General features: G+C 35.5%; 1 protein-coding gene and 1 long non-coding RNA gene across 2 annotated transcripts; both read right to left on the bottom strand.

The window, feature by feature from the left end:
- Positions 1–6,661: 6,661 nt before the first annotated feature.
- LOC146725534 (uncharacterized) lies at positions 6,662–10,003 on the bottom strand. Its single transcript, XM_085496325.1, has one exon. It carries the CDS (start codon positions 10,001–10,003, stop codon positions 6,662–6,664), a length of 3,342 nt encoding a protein of 1,113 aa, XP_085352451.1.
- Positions 10,004–14,371: 4,368 nt separating this feature from the next.
- Positions 14,372–20,133, bottom strand: LOC146725533 (uncharacterized). The gene is made up of 3 exons (XR_014928683.1): positions 20,110–20,133; positions 15,411–15,441; positions 14,372–14,563 (listed from the first exon to the last, which is right to left on the bottom strand). It is a non-coding gene; the product is annotated as an uncharacterized LOC146725533 (long non-coding RNA).
- Positions 20,134–20,554: the final 421 nt, after the last annotated feature.

The raw sequence follows: 20,554 nt of genomic DNA, 5'->3' as shown, positions 1-20,554 counted from the left end.
CCATCTTGAATTTATCACAAAAATTCAAAAAACCTCAAAAAAATATCTTGTTAAAAACTGCTTGCTTGTTTGAAAAGCAATTTAGCATATAGTATCTCTGTTGATAGCTCTACAAAGTTACTGAAGTAGATTTTTAAAAATGGCTTCCTTTGGCAGCCATCTTGGAATTAGTAAAAGAGAAAAAGTTCTATAACTCATGAACTATTTGTCCTTGCATTAAGTTTATCATATTCCTGTGAAATCAAATCCATATGTTGTGTAGTTTGTCTGCTATCTTGCATTCTAGACATGAAACGTTCGTCAAATAATCACATCGAGCAAGTGCAATTTGTCATGAGCCACGCAGGCTCGAAACCCGTCATCGCTGCTATGCAGCTATATTTCTTATTATTATTTTTCCGCCGTTTTTATAAATCACTGTAACTTGAAAAATAATGCTGCGATTGATTAGTCATTTTGCATGCTGATGAAGGGCCATGAGTTGTGGTGCATATCCCAAAACCAGCCATGTAGGTCACATGACCTGGCAGCCATCTTAGGTAGAACACAAACCGGAAGTGCTCAATTGCACCACTTTCTGAGGGTCTAGGAACTTCCGGTTTTTTTGTGTGGCATCATTGGCTCATGTCTAACAAATATCAGCAATAAAATCTTTAGCGGTCATGTGACCTTGGCCGCCATATTGGATTTTGTGAAAATTGACAAAAAACTTTTAAAATCTTCTTCTCAAAAATGGCTCGTTCATGTGATTAGACATTTGCTTTGCAGCACCTATGGCCATTGCTCTACAAAGTGACTGAAGCAGATTTTTGAAAAATGGCTTCCTTTGGCAGCCATCTTGGATTTAGTAAAAAGTGAAAGTACGCTATAACTCATGAACATTTTGCCAGATTTAAACCAAAGTTGGCATACAACATCCCTTCAATAAGATGATTATGTGTTCATAAAAATATTTCCCATGATTCAAGTGTTTTTGGCGGCCGACTTGAATTTATCAAAAAAATGCAAAAAACCTCAAAAAATTATCATGTTTAAAACTGTTTGCTTGTTTGACAATCTATTTAGCATATAGTATCTCTGTTGCTAGCTCTACAAAGTTACTGAAGCCGATTTTTGAAAAATGGCTTCCTTTGGCAGCCATCTTGGATTTTTTCAAAAGTGAAAGTACGCTATAACTCATGAACAATTAGCCCGATTGAAACCAAAGTTGGCATAAAACATTTGTTCAATAAGATGATTATGTGTTCACGAAAATATTTCCCATGGTTCAAGTAGTTTTGGCGGCCATGTTGAATTTATCACAAAAATGCAAAAAACCTCAAAAAATTATCTTCTTAAAAACTGTTTGCTTGTTTGAAAAGCAATTCAGCATATAGTATCTCTGTTGATAGCTCTACAAAGTTATTGAAGCAGATTTGCGAAAAATGGCTTCTTTTGGCAGCCATGTTGGATTTAGTAAAAAATGAAATTACGCTATAACTTATGAACAATTTGCCAGATTTAAACAAAACTTGGCATACAACATCCGTTCAATAAGATGACTATGTGTTCATGAAAATATTTCCCATGATTCAAGTGGTTTTGGCGGCCATGTTGAATTTATCACAAAAATGTAAAAAACCTCAAAAAATTATCTTGTCAAAAACTGCTTGCTTGTTTGAAAAGCAATTCAGCATATAGTATCTCTGTTGATAGCTCTACAAATTTACTAAAACAGATTTTTGAAAAATGGCTACCTTTGGCAGCCATCTTGGATATAGTAAAAAGTGAAATTATGCTATAACTCGTGAACAATTTGCCAGATTGAAACCAAAGTTGGCATATAGCATCCCTTGAATAAGATGGTTATGTGTTCATGAAAATATTTTCTATGATTCAAGTGGTTTTGGCGGCCATCTTGAATTTATCAAAAAAAAACAAGGAAAAAAATTCGAACAAATTGACTTCTTAAAAACTGCCTTGCATGGTTGACTAGCAATTTAGAATATGGCACCTATGTTGATGGCTCTACAAAGTTACTGAAACAGATTATTGAAAAATGGCTTCCATTCGCAGCCATCTTGAATTTAGTAAAAGAGAAAAAGTTCAATAACTCATGAACTGTTTGCCAGACTGATAAAAAATTCAGTATGTGGAATCCTTGCATTAAGTTTATCATATTCCTGTGAAATGAAATCCATATATTGTATAGATTGTCTGCCATCTTGCATTTAGTTAAAACAACAAAGCTTCTTAAAACTATTGTTACGACATACAGCATACAGCCTCCTTGTAGTGAGTTGATCATGTTCGTGAATTTAATGTTAACTAGAAATGCCCTACAGCATATGAATGAAATACTATTTATACAAATTTTAGCATAATCTATCCTTATATATTCATAACGTCTCGAAAGTACTTTTATTAATGATGATATAAAAATAACGAAAATAATTATTTTTATTAACCAAAAGTATCACAGAATAAGAACTGTCATTTCCAGTGGATATATAGATATATTTGCATCCGTTTGATTTAATTGCAAACATGTTAGCCAACAGTGTATTATTCATTAAGTGTGCCTGAACCTAATGTTATAAGAACTATTGTATATAGAGAAGTAAGAAAATATGGCACAATATGTGGGAAACCGATTAGATGGATATGGTTATGTGGTTCATCAAATGTGCACAATTATAAAATCCTGAACAGTTTTCAGTATGAATATGCATCTATTGGTATAATTGTGTCATGCATTCATTGTTCTAATCCTCACATGCATGTGTTTGTCAAGCCAGGGTACAGTAATATAAGAAACATATAACTGAGTAAATCACGTAGTTTTGTTATTTAAGTAATGATTCATTTATTTTGGCAACATCAATAAAAATATGTACAAAAACTATTACATGTGGTTTAGGATACATATGATACAGTCATCTAAATAAGCAAATGACATTATATATCAGTAAAGAAGTTCATCAGCTAAGTTCATAATGTGAAACAAAAAAGAAACTGGTTTTCAAAATCTAATTGAAAATTAAAATTATAGTGAAATCATGTATATTCAACAACACTAGAATATATCACAACAGTTACATGATTATAAAATCAGTACAATGCAGCTGATGCGCTATTCATTGTCTTTCTTAGATAACTATGTCTATCACCTCAGATTTTATGTTTTTAACGTTCTGATAGCGTCATAGAGTATATACATACGCACAACTAATTTTTGACTGACACTGACATAATATACGATCCTCGTACTTCACTAAATATATATAATATATGGTCTTATTACATATTCATAATATATATGGCAAATATAGAATTCAGAGAACCCATGCTCGGATTTCTTCTGTGAAAATATGTTTAACATAACATTGAGAAACAACAAGGCTACAGGATTAAAAATGAATCTTTACATTTCGTTGCTTTGAAGACATTGTTCTAACCATATATTAAAGTTTCGTTTATTTTACCTAAACAGATTCTGTATTTCTGATAATAATTAGGCTAAAAGAAATAAGGTATAATTTACAACCCAGAAAAACGATAACAAATTCCTATTTCATTAATTAAACTACTCAAAATAGTTTAGAGGACACCGAAATAGCCCGATTCAAACATAATTTCTTTTTTTTCAGTTACAACTACAATAAATCAGAGCAAAATGCATGTTATGATAGCACATTTCACAGGAATGAAAATTATAATAATGAATGTATTATAATTGGTGACACAACATTGTACAACACATGCACGATAATATGAACAGTTTATCCATCACATGACAGTAAATACTATGCATAGTTAATTGGGCCCATATTAGATGAATACCAAGTCAATCAAATTAGAATGTTTTGTCCAGTATTGTCGTCGTCAGCCTCCATCTGTCTAGGAAGACGATGGGTTGCGCCATGATGTGGTTGAACTTGAGTAGCGTATGTGGTGGCTGTAGAGCTCAATCCTTGAGTGACAGTCACTGCCACAGTCCCCGCAGATGAAAACTGAGTTGTCGAGTGAGCTAGTAGATTCTTTACTTCTCAGTCGCTTCTGTCGCTGTCTTTCGTGCCCTGGATTGCTTTGCTGACTGGTTGTCTCCATGCTGAGCGGCCATCGGCATCTCCCATGACTGTGTGTCTATGTGAGTACCCTTGAGGTCTGTTTTACAGATATCAGAGAACCTCAGGTGTGACTGACCAACTGGGCGTGTTCCTTCCATAGCAAGTCCTTTGAAAGACGTATCTTGTCCATACGGCTAACATGACCCAGTCAGCGCAGTCGTCTTTGGCTCAGCATGGCGAAGGTTGATGTTGTCTTGGCCTTGCTGAGAACTTCATAGTTGGTGATCTCGTCCTCCCAGGTGATCCCTAATGGTCGACGTAGGCACCTCATGTGGTAGGCGTTTAGTTTAGCCTCCTGTTTTGTGTAAATTGCCCATGTTTCACTACTGTATAGAAGAGTTCTGAAAACACATGCGTGGTAGTTTTTCAACTTCGTCCTAAGAGGTTTTCGTTCTCCCAGACTCTCTTTGTCTGCTTGGACATCACTCCTGTGGCTTTACCAATGCGAGCATTTATCTCTGCATCAAGGAACAGGTTCTGAGAGATGTTTGAGTCCAAGTATCTGAAGTTGTCGACCACAGCCAACTGCGAGTCATCGATTTGGATGCAGGGTGGTATTTGAGGATCCTGTGCCATTACCTCCGTTTTCTCAATGCTGATTGTGAGCGCGAACTCTTTGCAGGCTTTAGAGAAGCGGCCCATAAGTCGTTGAAGATGGGTGTGACTCACAAGAGCAGCATCATCAGCAAACATTTTACTGAGAGGAACACGTGTGATCTTAGACTTAGCTTGGACACGAGCCCACTTGAAGAGTTTTCTGTTGTGTCTGGTGTGAACGTAGACACCGCCAGATGAAAAGCCGAAGGCGCAGTACAGAAGGAGAGAGAAGAAGATCCCAAAGAATGTGGGGCGAGCTTGCGTCCTTGCTTAACACCGCTGTGAATGTTGAATGGTTCAGATGAATCCCTGTCGAAGCTGACAGTGCCTTTCATGTCTGTATGGAAAGACTTGATGAGGCTTAGACGCTTTGGTGGGCAGCTTATGCACTGAAGAAGACTGAATAAGCCACTGCGGTCGACTCCTTGGTAAGGTCTACGAAAGCCAAGTATCAAGGTTGCCACTTTTCCCTGCACTTTTCCTGGAGTTGTCTCACAGAGAAGATCATGTCTATAGTGGAGCGACCTTATCTAGAACCACATTGTGATTCTGGATAACTCGTTCTGCGAGGGAACCAGTATTGACATAGGCAATATGTGACATCAAGTGCATGGTGTGGCTCGGTTTACCATTTCAAACTTCTACAACATATATTCATTGTCCAGCAGGCTTCTATGTTTGATGTAATTCGGCTATGGAGAAGGGGAGACGTTAATCAACTTGTATCATAATGCTGTCGCCACATTAAGTGATTATGCTATCCTAACTGTGGCATCGATGAAGTGTTCACCAGCTTGTATGAAATGATATTTCAATCGCATCATCCATGAGATCATTGACTTGGCTTGGTATGATTTATGTTCCAAAGGCGCTGAATTTGACATTGATGGCCATAGTTTGGCTGTTAAAACCGTTGTTGTTTTAACTAAATGCAAGATGGCAGATAAGATTGCGACAAGATGGTATCACTCTTATCTAAAGTTGTCACAAATGGGTGACTTAACCTTAGTCATTTCTGTGCTGTTGAAAAGCTTTTACACATATAGGTGTCACAGTTAATATTCGTCCACTTCAATGCTCAAATTGTTAATGACGTGGTGTCATGCTTGTAGAATGTGTGACAACATAACATGCATTTCGATCAGGTTTATGATAAACTTTTCAATTTCATTGCTACATTTAATTTTCCTATATTGGAACCCAAACCAAACATGCAAGGTTGTGTCAATATAACAGTTACATAACATTAAACAATATATAATGTCAGAAGCAATGTGTTCCCTGAATTGTTTTGAGTAGTATAGATAAATTATATTTTTTATTGGGAGGGGGGGCACTTCACCGATATCGTGTGAATAATTGAAATTATAAATGATGTCTTAAAGTGAAGTTGCAATTACGTTACTGCTCTGCTGAAATTATTAGACCTCACAATATAGGTTCTATATTCAAAGTCCTTAATTACATTATATATCTAGCATAACGATCTATACTAAGCACGTGTAAACAATGACATTATGGTGATCAACATCATTACATTGATCTGCAAAACAATCTAACATAAAATAGATATAATAAATAAATGCCACGTAACTGCAACTATTTTATCTGTTAAAAAAACAATCAAATTTATTTTTTGTTATAAAAAGTTAGCGAAATATCCATGTCAGTAAGTGCCCCCCTCCCAATCCTATAATGAGTGAAGTGGAGTGGGGTGGGTGAGCGTGTCCCGTAGTTTTACTTTCACGCCCAGGAATGCTATTCGCGTAGTAAAAGTAGGGAGGTAGTTTTAATATCTATATACATTATATTTTTCCCTATAATAGACTTATCACTTAAGTGTGATTCTAGCATTCCAGTTGTAGCAATATTGACATCTATATGAAGGTAGGAAATCAAGGTAGGAATTTCAATAATAATAAATCTAGGTTGAGTGTACCAAAATAATGATACTTTCAAAACCGAATAATCACAGCATCATGAAACCCATAATATGTTTGTATAACTTCAACATTAAGAATGTCCGCGTTTTTAATGTATACATGGTCAATCAGCGTTCCACTTTCTGTAGTTGGTAAGGCAACACATTGTTTGAATCCTTGCTTTTCCAAAATGTTCTGCACACTGGAAGACACAAGTATATTTTCGTTGAAATCACCAATAATAATGTTACTTGCAGATATTTTACTCATTTCACAAACCAGACACAATAGGTTTTCTCGAAACACATTAGCTCTATACGACCGCGGTCTATATATAACAGCTACTGACACACGTATGTTTTTCACATAAAAAGCTAAGTACTCCAAATTAGACACATGTAGCTTGAGGAATTCAGTACTTTTATGAATGCTAGAATAAACTGCTACACCTCCATGTGCCTGTTGTTTCAAATCTGATGTTATCTCATTAGATGTATCATAAGATAATGACCGTGGTTTGTGATGAAAATCAAAATCTTTTAATTTCAATTCACTATATAGTTGCCCATCCAGTAGCCAGGTTTCTGTGAAACACATAAAATCAATGTTAACAAATCTTTTATCGCATTTGATGTCTTCAAAATGAGATAATAATCCTTCAACATTGTATAGCAAGATAGAACATTGGCAAGCCTTCTCTGACACTGATTTTGATGTCAAGTATTTTGGCATGCTTAATAGAGCTGATTCAATCTTTTCATTGCAATACATACTCGATTCCTTGAAATCTTGAATAATAAGGCCATCTAATGTCTTAACTCTACTCAAGGCTACATAAGCTTGCCCTGGAGAAAATATTTTATTTAATGATACTACAGCTTTCTCTACTGTTAATCCTTGTACTTTGTGTATAGTGCACGCATAAGCTAGCTTTAATGGATATTGTCTTCTAATGCCTCCGCCATTGTTTACTCTGTCCTCTGATGGCTTTATAGGTGTGCTATTTGGTGATAATACAGAGAAGCTTCCAGATTTACTGCGTAGTTTAGTACCAACCTTCACGTTATCAAACACTACATATATACAGGATGGAAATATGTTATTGTCTTCAAAAGAAATATGTGAAATTTTGCCAAAAACACCATTTACTAGACCATCAGATACATCAATGTTTTTAATTAACATCACACGAGCATTTATAGCCAAAGTAACCGTCTTTGCCAAGTTTGTATTGTAGACTTTAACATAGTTTCTCTCTCTCTGTTCTAGATTTTTAGTTTTAGTATTTCTAGAAAAGTCTTGAGCATTAATACATATAGGGTTTGAACATGTTGCATGAAGCATGTTTATATTACATAGATCTACATCTTTATTTGTTGCAAATATATGCATACCATTGTACTCTTCACCAGTTTCACACAGACGAAATATGTTCACAACACTTGCTGGTAATTCATCAGATTTTCTTCGTGTTCTGACGCTATTTAATGCCTCAGCAAACTGTTGATCTTGCTGCCTTACAACATCTGTTAATTCAGCAATGGCGAAATAATCATTCCACAGATCCATACCTTCGCTACTAACATATAAAGCCTTTCCTTTTACAGGTGGTAATTGATAAAAATCGCCTACAGCAATCACAGAAACATTTCCAAATGGTGAATAGTCACCAGTCTGTTTGATTTGCCTTAATCTCCCATGTATATAACAAAGCAACTTCTTGTCAACCATTGAAATTTCATCAATAATAAGAATCTGCAGACTACTAAGTTTGGAGCGAATGGTGGTTAATGTATCTTGTCCTAGTGGTTGATATGGTAATTTGGCATCAACTGCTATTGAGAAAGTACTATGGACAGTGGTTGCATTTATGTTGAACGCAGCTACACCGGTTGGTGCTGTTAACAGAACAGAAATATCATCTGGATTTGGTAGAATACGAGCAAGAATTCTTGAAGCCTCATAATACACAGCCTTGATAACATGAGATTTTCCTGTTCCTGCTCCTCCACTTAAGAACATGTGAAATGGTGCAACATTCTTGCCATTAGCTTTATCTAAACACCATTGTCGAACAGTGTAGAATATATCACGCTGTTTATCATTAAGTGATCTCATCAATATTTTAGCCTCATTTTTGGACATTCCACACTGATTATATACTTCTTTACAAACGTCTTTTTTATCTTTGTGCAACAAGTCTGGAATTGAATCTTCACTTTCTGATTCATTAGATATCGAATTCGTACTAGCTGATTCTAAACACTCTAATCTTTCTTTCTCGGACTCTGAGTGAATTTGTGCCCATGCATCTTCCAAAGGAGGGCATGACTCAAGCATTTGCTCAGCTGCATCAATAACATCAACATCTTTCTCAAACATTGCTTTATTTCTGTCAACTATAGATTTGACCCTTTCAGGCCAATTGTTCTTGTATTTCACAGCACCAGTTTGATAAAACTCTTCAAATGAATGGAATTGTTTAGGTTTCAACTGGCATTCAGCTCTGTATGGTAAAAACAGTTGCAATATACTTTGATAATGCTTCTCTGGTTGCTTAGTTACTGAAAATCTTGCATATCTGACAACTGCAGGATCAGTTCTTGTTCTCTTTTGCATATAACCTAGACCATTATTAAGTTTAATAACTTTATTGTTATCAATATTTCTTTTTCTTTCTACCTCTGACGTAGGTACAATTCTGTATTCAGAAGCAAAACTTGCAAGACACATGGTATTAATTTTATTTGGTCTATTCTTATAACGATCAAGCATACTTGTCATCCAGATGTTTTCATTGTTGAGATCTCCGCCTTTACTCATGCTCTTTAAAATTGCTAGTGGAAGACTCATTTTAATTGGATTATCGCCTGTAGGAATAAATTGTACTTTTCTTGAGCATTCTTTTAACCTCAAATTACAAACTCTGTATACAGCTTCCTGAGCACTCAACTCACGGTTGTGAAGATATACACCTCCAATTTTTTTCATTGCAAGTTTTGCATCCATATTCCCTTCTTTTGATGCTTCCCTCTGTGCATGATCTAACAACAATCCCATTTCTCGTTCCGCTTTTGAAATGTAGCTAATAATATACACAACACAACTGTAGGCATCCACAATATATTGTATGTCCATATTTGCATTCCAACATCTCAGAAGATCTTTGTTATATTGATTTACCCAAACATCAGAAGGTTGCCGTTTTAAAACTATGCTTGTTTTTTTTGTCAACACGCCACATGCTTTCTCGAAGTTTTCTTGGGTTAATTCAATGTAAGCAAACAAGGATGAAACAGATGTGAAGTTCTTTTCAGAATTCAGTAGTATATTCCAGATTTTTGTCAGAATTGCCATGGCTGTATCTTTAGTCATCTCATTTTTTTGGTCTGTTTCTTGATATTCTGATTCACTATCAACATAATTCTGTATGACATCATCAGTTTCAATTGTTTTCTCTTCTTTGTCATTAGATTTGTCTGCATCTGTTCGAACAATAAAGCTTTTTTCTGAAGGTGGGCGTGGGAAATTAAATCTACAAGTAGTACCAAGTTTTCTGCAAGTTTTTGAATGTCTTGTACTGTGTTATTGTACGCTATTCACAATCTCATTAAGTTCTTCATCTTGTTCCGGAGATGGCATTTCACAAGTGACATATTTGTCCACAAATGTTGTTACTTCTTCGTCATCATCTTTATCAATAATTGGTGCATCCTTCACCCAAAAAAGACAATGTGTATGAGGAGAACCACGTTGCTGAAATTCAACACGGTAAAAATAATCTACTATTTCGCCAATAGGTGCTGCAGGTGACATTATTAACTGTTTCAAAAAGGAGTGGAATCTGTGTTCAAACATTCGAGCTGCAGTTACAGGGTTGTTTCTTAATACAGAACATTTTTCAGACCAATCAAGCTCTTCAAAACTTCGTGTATCACCTTCTTCTCGAAGAATACATTCAATTATTTCAGGCCATCTCGTGTCAGCAGATGAAAATGAACAAAACCATGTAGGTATACCAAGCTGTCTTAACATTGCAAATAAATCTTTCTGTGCACTTTGCCAAAAAGGGGGTGTTCCACGGATGGGTTTCAAAAACTTGTATCCCTCATTGTGCTTCAGAATGTCAGTCAATGACTGTGAATTTGTTAGAGTTGCAGCTGTTACAGATTGACCACCTGCTTTACCAGAACCTTTGCGTAAGGCAATAGACACATTTGAGACAACTTGTTGTACTTCTGACAAATACTGAGCATAAAATATAAAATCTGTATTTTTTGCAAATCTACCATCTGCATTCATCAAACGAGTATGCAGATATCTTGACAATGTGATTTTTTCAGTGCGTTTGTCATGAAATGTTGGTGATCCTTCAGGATACAATACAGGAAAAGACTTTGCTTCATTACCCTCATCCATTAACATTTTAACTGGACTATTTCCTTCAGCAGGGGCAATACAAGATATTTCATCAGAAGGTTGATCAAGAACTTCGGGTCCAACATCAACTGGTTGAAGACATGTATCTAAAAGTAATCCATCTTTTTCTTCTTCATTGTCCGCAAAATCTCTATTTTTTTCTTCAAAATGCTATGAGGCACTATCTTCGCTATCTGGTGTTTCAATTTCTTCTTCAATTTTTGCTAAAGGATTAACCCAATTTTTGTTAAAACAAACATCACTATACCATTTATTGTTCTTCTGGAGATATACTAATGCATTCTTTATATGAGCCTCATTTACAAAGTGATACTGATAATGACCCTTGTATGTTAGTTTCCGCTTCAATTTTACTTTTATCATTTGGTCATCTGATTCACATCTTGGTAAAATGGATGTAGCTTTATCAATGCTAGAAGGGACACATACAACAGGTCCATGAACACCATTCTGTCCACCTTTTGGTAAAGCCAACAGTTTCATAAAAGGTATGTGCAATGCCACCAAATGTTGTTCAAGAGAGTTTAAGCATTTTAATTCATCTGGAATAGGCTTCAGATTAAGATTGTTGGTAACTGCTTCACATGGAATTTTACCACTCAGAATTTTCCTTTGACAAGTAAAACAAATCCATAATTTACACTGTCCATTTTTCAAATATAAACATTCACTATCACTAGTACATTTGTGTAGGTAATCTTCAGTAATACACATATCCGCAATTAATGCAACATTCCCACCTTTTTTGGTGTACATCTCTTTTTTACAGTGAATAACTTGATTTCTGAAAAGTCGCCGATGGCATACTGCACAGACAAAATCTGGACCATGGGCAATTTCATTTCTAAACATAGCCAATACATTTGTAAAATGTCGTTTCTTATTTGATTCTATTAATCTCTTGGTGGTTGTTCTATTTAAAACATCTTTTCTATGCTGTTCATTCTTTTTATTTGTTGTAATACTCCTTGCTTTCACAGCTTCTCTGTGCGACAGATTATATTTATATTTTGCTCTACTCCTTGTCTTACAAACTTCCCTATGTATGTCATTCTGTTCATATTTCACTTTGCTTCTTGCCTTTACAGATTCTCTGTGTAATTCATCGTCTTTATATTTAGTAATGCTTCTAGTTTTTATGCACTTCCTGTGTGATTCATTATCTTTATATTTGCCAATGCTTCTAGTTTTCATAGACTCCCTGTGCATTTCGTCATATTTATATTTTGTAATGCTTCTTGTCTTCACAGCTTCTCTGCGAGACTTATTATTTGCATAATGTTGAATCATGTTCTTTTTTTTTCTTAGGCAAAAACTGTCATCATTGTAATATCGCTCTCGCTCTTTCTCTAGTTTACGTTTTTTACCCACATGTTGCCCAGCTTGTTTAGCACTTTGTTTTCTTTGAAAATATTCTTTCAAACTTTTAAGATGGGCACGTCTGCCCCTAGATCGTGTAATTTTTGCTGGTTTAGTTAAAGTATTTGGTACATCATCTGACTCTATATTGCTATCATTTTTAAATAATTTCATTGTTGTTCCAATATCAGTTTCTGTGCTTTCTAGACGTCTTTTCTTCATTCCAATTTTTGACACCCTGTCTTGGTCTATAATATTGCTCTGGGAGCAGTCACACAACACATCACCAGCATGCTTGACACATTCAACCACTTCATAATGTATTTCCATGGCATGTTTTAAGTATATTGCTTTTCCATTATTGGATACACTCTTGTTAAGCTGATAGTTGGAGTATTTAATCCATTTACCTCGGCTAAATGTGCAAATATCTGTTCTTAATAGATCAGCAGCTCCAAGTATTTCAACTTCTGTTGCCCACGTTTGAGCATATTGCATACCAGATACTAGAATGTAATCATCAACAGACTCATGGCTTGGTCTTAAAAAGGGGTAAAATACAGGGTTATTTTTCTTTAGATGATTTACAATGGCTAATCTGATTTGCATGTGGTTATCCTCACTTCCAGATAGTACATATGACAAAGCCCGGAAAAAACAATTACCATCCCCTTGGATAGATTTGGTTTTGCATGGTTCACCCATTTCAAAATTTTCAGTATGAAACCCAAATCTTTCTCTTTCATTTTGTAAACTAAGTTCAGTGCACAATCTTTGACACATCTCAGAGGACAAGGGTTGATATAAAAAAGGTGTATGATCTGATTCAACTAACTCCACTTCATTATCTGACTGAGTTTCAGTGTCAATAACATGATACTTTTCAGCATTAACATTTATACCCGTAACTTCAAACTGTTCATTTTCATGCACGTGCATGGATACAGCAAGATCACAACAATGTTTATACACCATCTCAATACTACTGAACTTGATTACTATGCTTAATCCATCAGGTGCTACCATGCCTTTGGAATTTCTTGAATGTGAATCAAAGATCCAATAAAATCCATCATTCTTGATCACAGCAAATGCTGCTCCGCCAAATATAACAAAGCATGAATTATATTCAGTTAATGATATATCAAGTGCATTGTCAAATGATGTAAGAAATGTGTTCTCATCATCACTTTTACCAATAATACCAAATAATGAGTCACCAACACTCAAAGTAAACTGGGTGTCAAATAAATCAACTGTTTGTGGTAATTCTGTCACTAATAACAGTTCTGAATTAACAGTTGTAGACTGTTGTAAAAAGCCATACAATTCATTACCAGTTTGCAGTATTATATCCAAGTCTTCCGATTCCCATGAATCTACACATTTGATTTGACTGAATATCATAGAAACTAAGCTATTTGCAACACACTGTTTTCCACTGTTATCTAAAAATTGATGATGACCTTGATGAAAACTTCCTTGTACTGAAGTTTTTAGCATGAACTTATTACCTGTTGTCTGATCATTAACATTTCCAACTGAATCATTTAACAAATGAATTTGCTCTAATGAGAAACTCTCTGCAACATTATTTGTTTCTTCATCTTGTACTTTATTAAAAATACTTCCAGCACTAATTTGCGACTCGTTTTGATCCCGAAAGATAATACTTACAGATTCATTCTGATCCCGGAGGACAATACTTTCTGATTCATTCTGATCCCGAAGGACAATACTTTCTGATTCATTATGATCCCGAAGGACAATACTTTCTGATTCATTATGATCCCGAAGGACAGTATTGCTATGATCCCGAAGGACAGTATTGCTATGATCCCAAAGGACAGTATTGCTATGATCCCGAAGGACAGTATTACTATGATCCCGAAGGACAGTATTGCTATGATCCCGAAGGACAGTACTTTCTGATTCATTATGATCCCGAAGGACAATACTTTCTGATTTATTATGATCCCGAAGGACAGTATCGCTTTGATCCCGAAGGACAGTATCGCTTTGATCCCGAAGGACAGTATCGCTTTGATCCCGAAGGACATTGGTTGGTGGGTTTCTACCCAAAGCCAACCTCTTCTTTAGAGCTTCACCTCTCTTCCAACCTTTCTTTCGAGGCATCTGAAAGATACAATTGTCAAAATACGAGTGATTTATTTAATATATTTGCTAAATTGAGCACTGTTTTTACTTACAAGAGATAGGTACATTGTTATTAAAATACAGATGCTACCTGTGTCAATTTCATTAGCAATACTGCTAATTTGCAAGCAAAACAGTGAGATAAATTGCAAACTTGCATTGTGAGTTTTTTTCCTTCACAGTTAAATACCACACAGCTGTCTTGAATTGGATCATCACACAAATACATGTACATAGGTCTGATGTCTGTGTTTATGATTTTTGAAGTTTATACAGTTGTTAATAAAGGGCTAAACATACACTCATATCTACCCCTAAACATGTTCAAACATGATCAAAGTGTTTGTGTGAATGAGATCTGGTTGTAAAAAATGGTTGATTTCAAAAATATGTTACCTAAAAATTGTGGACATACAGGTGTCTTGAATTAGAACACTATACAACTTTATTTACTGCTTAGAATGTCTATTGAATTACTAAACTAAAAACCTGATTGGTCCAGATATGTATGCATAGACTAGAAAGATTGACATATATATATATATCAATTCCCCAGTTGAGTGACAAAATGATCTACATATAGCACTAACTCCCACAAATCATGTGAACTTTGATATATTTTACCATAATGCTGACATGTAGTAATAATGTGTATAAGCATCAATACATATTGAGCAGTATATAAGCATATATCCAGAGTTCACACTTCATTATTAACGGCTAACACAAAATGTGCACATGTTTGATACATAATTTTTAACCAAATTAAAACTATATAAGGTATAGATCATAACAAATTCAACTTTCATGCCTAGACATATCTTACCTTTCAATATACAGGAATAGATTGTTATAGACTGCAAGAGAAATATAGAGAACTGTTAAATTATGCAACATAGTGAATTTACAATTATTATAGTAATGTGACGGTCAACACAGCAATTTTTGGTATTAATACAGATAAATGGCAAACCTACACAGGAAAGTGTAACAAACAACTCTTTAATAAACATAATAAAAAATATTCACTAAATCTCTATTCACTAAACTATTCACTCTTCGCTACAAATTATTTAAAAAATTGTTCGCCCTGTTAATTGATTCAGGTTGATTTCAGGAAACGTGAAATAGCAAATCATTACAACCAATGATTATTGACAAGGGGTCATTAACTTGACCAGTGGCTGAAACCGCAACATGCAGTTAGTACAATAGGTCAAAGGTCACAATACAAAATAAAACAAGTCAATGACACGTCCCCGTTGCGTTCATATTTGAGTGACATATACATTCAAAGCAGCACTAATATGGATGTTGAACTGCATTCAGTAAAACAAAATAGCCACCAGTCAGCCATTTTTAACACAATCCAAACAAAAATTTAAAGTAAATTTGCCCACGCATGACTAAGATTCAGTTCCGGTATGGTGAAAATGTGCAATTTTTGTAAATTTTTGACCTTAAAAGGACTGGCCCAAATGCACAGGCATATGTATGATATAATGTATGATGTGTATGTGAAGTTTGAACTTGATCTGTCCAGGAATGTCCGAGATATGGATCGAAAACTAAATTCTTTAAAACAAAATGGCCGCCAGTCGGCCATTTTGAACTTGATCCAAAAAAAAAATGACGTGCATCAAGGTCCTATTATGTTTAATGTAGGTACTAAATCTGAACAAAATCCATCCATGCATGACTGAGATCTGGTTCCGGAATTGTGAAAATATGTGATTTTGATGCATTTTCGGCCTTAAAATGGCCATCATTCAGCTATTGTTAAGCGGATCATGAAACAAATGCACATATCTATTTGTGACATGATGTACCATGTGTGTGTGAAGTTTGAACTTGATCAATCCAGACATGTCTCTGATACGGATCCAGAACTGAAATCTTTAAAACAAAATGGCCGCCAGTCGGCCATTTCGAACTTGATCCGAAAAAAAAAATGACGTGCATCAAGGTCCTATTATGTTCAATGTATGTACCAAATTTGAACAAAATCCGTCCATGCACAACTGAGATCCGGTTCCGGAATGGTGAAAATGTGCGATTTCAATGCATTTTCGGCCTTAAAGCGGCCGCCATTTGGCTATCGTTAATGAGATCATGAAACAAATGCACATACATATTTGTGACATGATGTACCTTATGTGTGTGAAGTTTGAACTTGATCAATCCAGGCATGTCTCTGATACGGATCCAGAACTGAATTCTTTAAAACAAAATGGCCGCCAGTCGGCCATTTTGAACTTGATCCAAAAAAAAAATGACGTGCATCAAGGTCCTATTATGTTTAATGTAGGTACCAAATTTGAACAAAATCTGTCCATGCATGACTGAGATCCGGATCCGATTTTGATGCATTTTCGGCCTTAAAATGGCCGCTTTTCGGCTATCGTTAATCGGATGATGAAAAAAATGCATGTGCATATGTCCCATATAATGTGTGATGTATGAGTGAAGTTTGAACTTAATCGGTCCATGCATGTTCGAGATAGAGGTGAGATACAACGCACGGATGCACGGACGCACACAGGGCAAAACATAAGTCCCTGTTTTCGGACTACGTCCGAACAGGGAATAACAAGCAGCCTGTCAGCTGAGATAGCCCCGATGTTAGCTGTTCAAAATTAGATATCATCATGAATTGAACAAATCTCAGATAGGTATACCTGAGGTACCTATATGTATGGTATCCAAGCAATAGGCTCAAAATCAACCATTAGATCGTCAAGTACACACAAGACGATTGAAATATCAATGCAACATACCCACAAATAACAAAAATAGCAATTAAGGACCAGCAAGAAAATTTGGTAAAAAACACATGTGCAAAGAACCGGATAACTCCAGGTTTTGAAATTGTTAACACATACATTGGGGTAACCCTGAATCACTGGCCCCCGGCCAATATTTCCCCGGCCAAATTGAATGACCCCCTGGCCAATGAGCCATTTACATGTTTTTCTCACATATTTTTATACATTTAACACCACTAGCCAATCTCTGGCTCAGGCCAAATTGAATGGCCCCCTGGCCAATGAGCCATTTACATGTTTTCTCACATATTTTTATATATTTAACACCACTAGCCAATCTCTGGCTCAGGCCAAATTGAATGGCCCCCTGGCCAATGAGCCATTTACATGTTTTTCTCACATATTTTTATATATTTAACACCACTAGCCAATCTCTGGCTCAGGCCAAATTGAATGGCCCCCTGGCCAATGAGCCATTTACATGTTTTTCTCACATATTTTTATATATTTAACACCACTAGCCAATCTCTGGCTCAGGCCAAATTGAATGGCCCCCTGGCCAATGAGCCATTTACATGTTTTCTCACATATTTTTATATATTTAACACCACTAGCCAATCTCTGGCTCAGGCCAAATTGAATGGCATACATATAAAATATGTTTTTTGAAATTCAGTCCCTCATCCCCTTGGCTTTTATCACCAATTTTTTCGTCGCCAGAGTGATTTACATCATCAATTTTGTTTCACGAGCGTCTCTAATAAATAACCTACCTAACCGCTGGACTGAATTAATGATATTATCAAAAAATCATAGAAGATTTGGCGAAAATCGGTCGTTTTTGACATCAACATATTTTCGCTCAGAAACGCAATGGCGATAAGACTCATTTTCAAGGACGCAGGTTGTTTGGATAGGAATGTTTCCTTTGTTTTGGGTTCGTTGTGAGTCTAGAGACATAACAATGTTATTGTTAGAGAATATAGAATATGTTCTGTTTCAATACAGGAATTTGATATGCCAATTGGGCAATTTTAACAATTTCCTACTGGAGCATCCCACTATATAAATAGTCCTCTTTTGTCCAAAAATTGGCAATGGTACTAGCACAGAATGGACTTCCTGTTCTGCGCGTCTTTGATTGTAGCAATGTTCACGCCACTGTACGAAAATATGCACACTCGCGAATTTGACAACATTCACTTGAGCGTTTTAATATGGTGGAGGGATATAAGAAAATAGATAGAAATACCAGTTACATCACTCATGCCGATTGATGATTCAATTGCTGGCTGGGATAGATGTATTTAGTGTTTATTTCTATGCTATATGTCTACACTTGCGATTCTCAATTTCGATGTGTAAAATTATATTTTTAGGTTTCTTCTTTTAATATTCTCACGGTTACTTGGTCGTATTTTGTATATACCAGTCAGACACTGACAACAAGTAAGTAAATGGGCCTGGACTCGAGGTCCCAGAGAAAGCGTCAACGTACAACATTAATGAACTAAATTTACATTACAATCTCATGCTTACATTACAATCTGATTTATGCTGGAGAACAAAGCATACAAGTACTGTGTACAATATACTGCGAAGTGGAAATAATATACTTATTTAACCGTTGATTTTTGTACAAAACTCCAAAAACACAAAACAAACAACCTACAACAAAAAAACAAAACAAAATACCAAGTATAAAAAAATACAAAATAAATGTCAGTGAACACACTTTTTATAAAAAAAATTGCAGTTAGCAGCCTCTATGAACAAGTTCACAACCTCTAATATTGCAAAACTGTTAGTTGTGAACTGTACATTGAATCTTATTAGGATTTTCACATAAAGTTACACAGAACGAAAAAAAATTCAATAATAAGACAAGGAAAAATATTGCTTTTTTGTCAAGGCTATATAATAAATTCTCTTATCCTGGGGGTATTTTTGTGGGTGTACAAGTAATATGCATAAAAATTATCAACAAATGTAATCATAGTACAATTGTAAAGTAAACAAAATTATCTAGTGATTTTGGATTTGTTGGAAAAGTAGCCGAAAGGCTGTGACATTGTCTATTTGGTGATGAGAACTGCCAAGCCAGTTTTATAAAATAGTGAACAAAAATTTTCGTAAAAATTACCGACCACGAAAGACGCCCATCGCGAAATGTCTCTATATTACTGTCGAGTCATGGTAACTTGTTGGCCAATTCACTTCCGCGTTTTACGTACATTGGCTAGTGGCGTTAAGTATATAAAAATATGTGAGAAAAACATGTAAATTAATAACTCATTGGCCAGGGGTCGGGGCCAGAGATTCGAGTTACATTGCTAGTTTTGGGAATTGAGGTTTGACCTTTCTAAATAATCGACACTATAAAATAGCGATATTGTTCAATTAGTTCGCCCATTAGAGCTGTAAAATAATGTCTTGTTTGTTTGTGCCGTTCAAATGACACGTCTGTGACTTTCTAAATTTCCAAATGTATTTGGAATGTGCAATGCTTTCAGAAGTTGAACACGATGCACGCACTTCCGGTCGACATGACTGGGCGACGCCATGATTGTTTTACACGATAAATGACTAGAAAATGCACAAAATCTATCATACTTAATATCTTACACCGAAAACTGGACCTGAGAATGCGACTACTAGACCTTTACATTTCGGATACGTTCACTTATAGTAACATATATTGTCATATATTATCAATATTCAACATTTGAATCTCCGATTATAAAATAAACGTGTACTCACCAAAACGAAAGCGCAGCATATAAACTTCGACCGCCTGGTGGCGCTATATAGTTTTCACAGTCACGGCCTGAGAGACGGGTCGTTGTCCAAGTCCAACATTCTTAGTTATACCATGGAACTATAAACCAGTTCCATGGTTATACTAGTAATTAGTAGTGCAATAAAATTTACGAAATCAAATCACACCTAGTTTTTTTCAGATTGATTTGTGGAAATTTTATGCCTTTATTTTAATCGTGTTCAAATGCAAAAATGTGCATATTTTGTACACGAATTAAAGTTATATAAACTTGTAGAGGCTGTAAATATAAACGACGCTCAATTGATTGTCAATGTTTTATCGAGTACTAGTACATGACATGATTTATGTACGGTTTATACTAAGACTATACATGTGTTGTAATTTGATCAAAATTAAAGTACGCGTCTGTCACTGCTAGACCGT

The sequence above is a fragment of the Saccoglossus kowalevskii genome, unplaced genomic scaffold (genome assembly GCF_978046115.1).
Source record: "Saccoglossus kowalevskii unplaced genomic scaffold, keSacKowa6.1 SCAFFOLD_142, whole genome shotgun sequence".
In the NCBI taxonomy this organism is placed as follows: Eukaryota; Metazoa; Hemichordata; class Enteropneusta; family Harrimaniidae; genus Saccoglossus; species Saccoglossus kowalevskii.
Note: the sequence above shows the minus strand (reverse complement) of the source record. Positions and strands in the feature narration are given on the sequence as shown.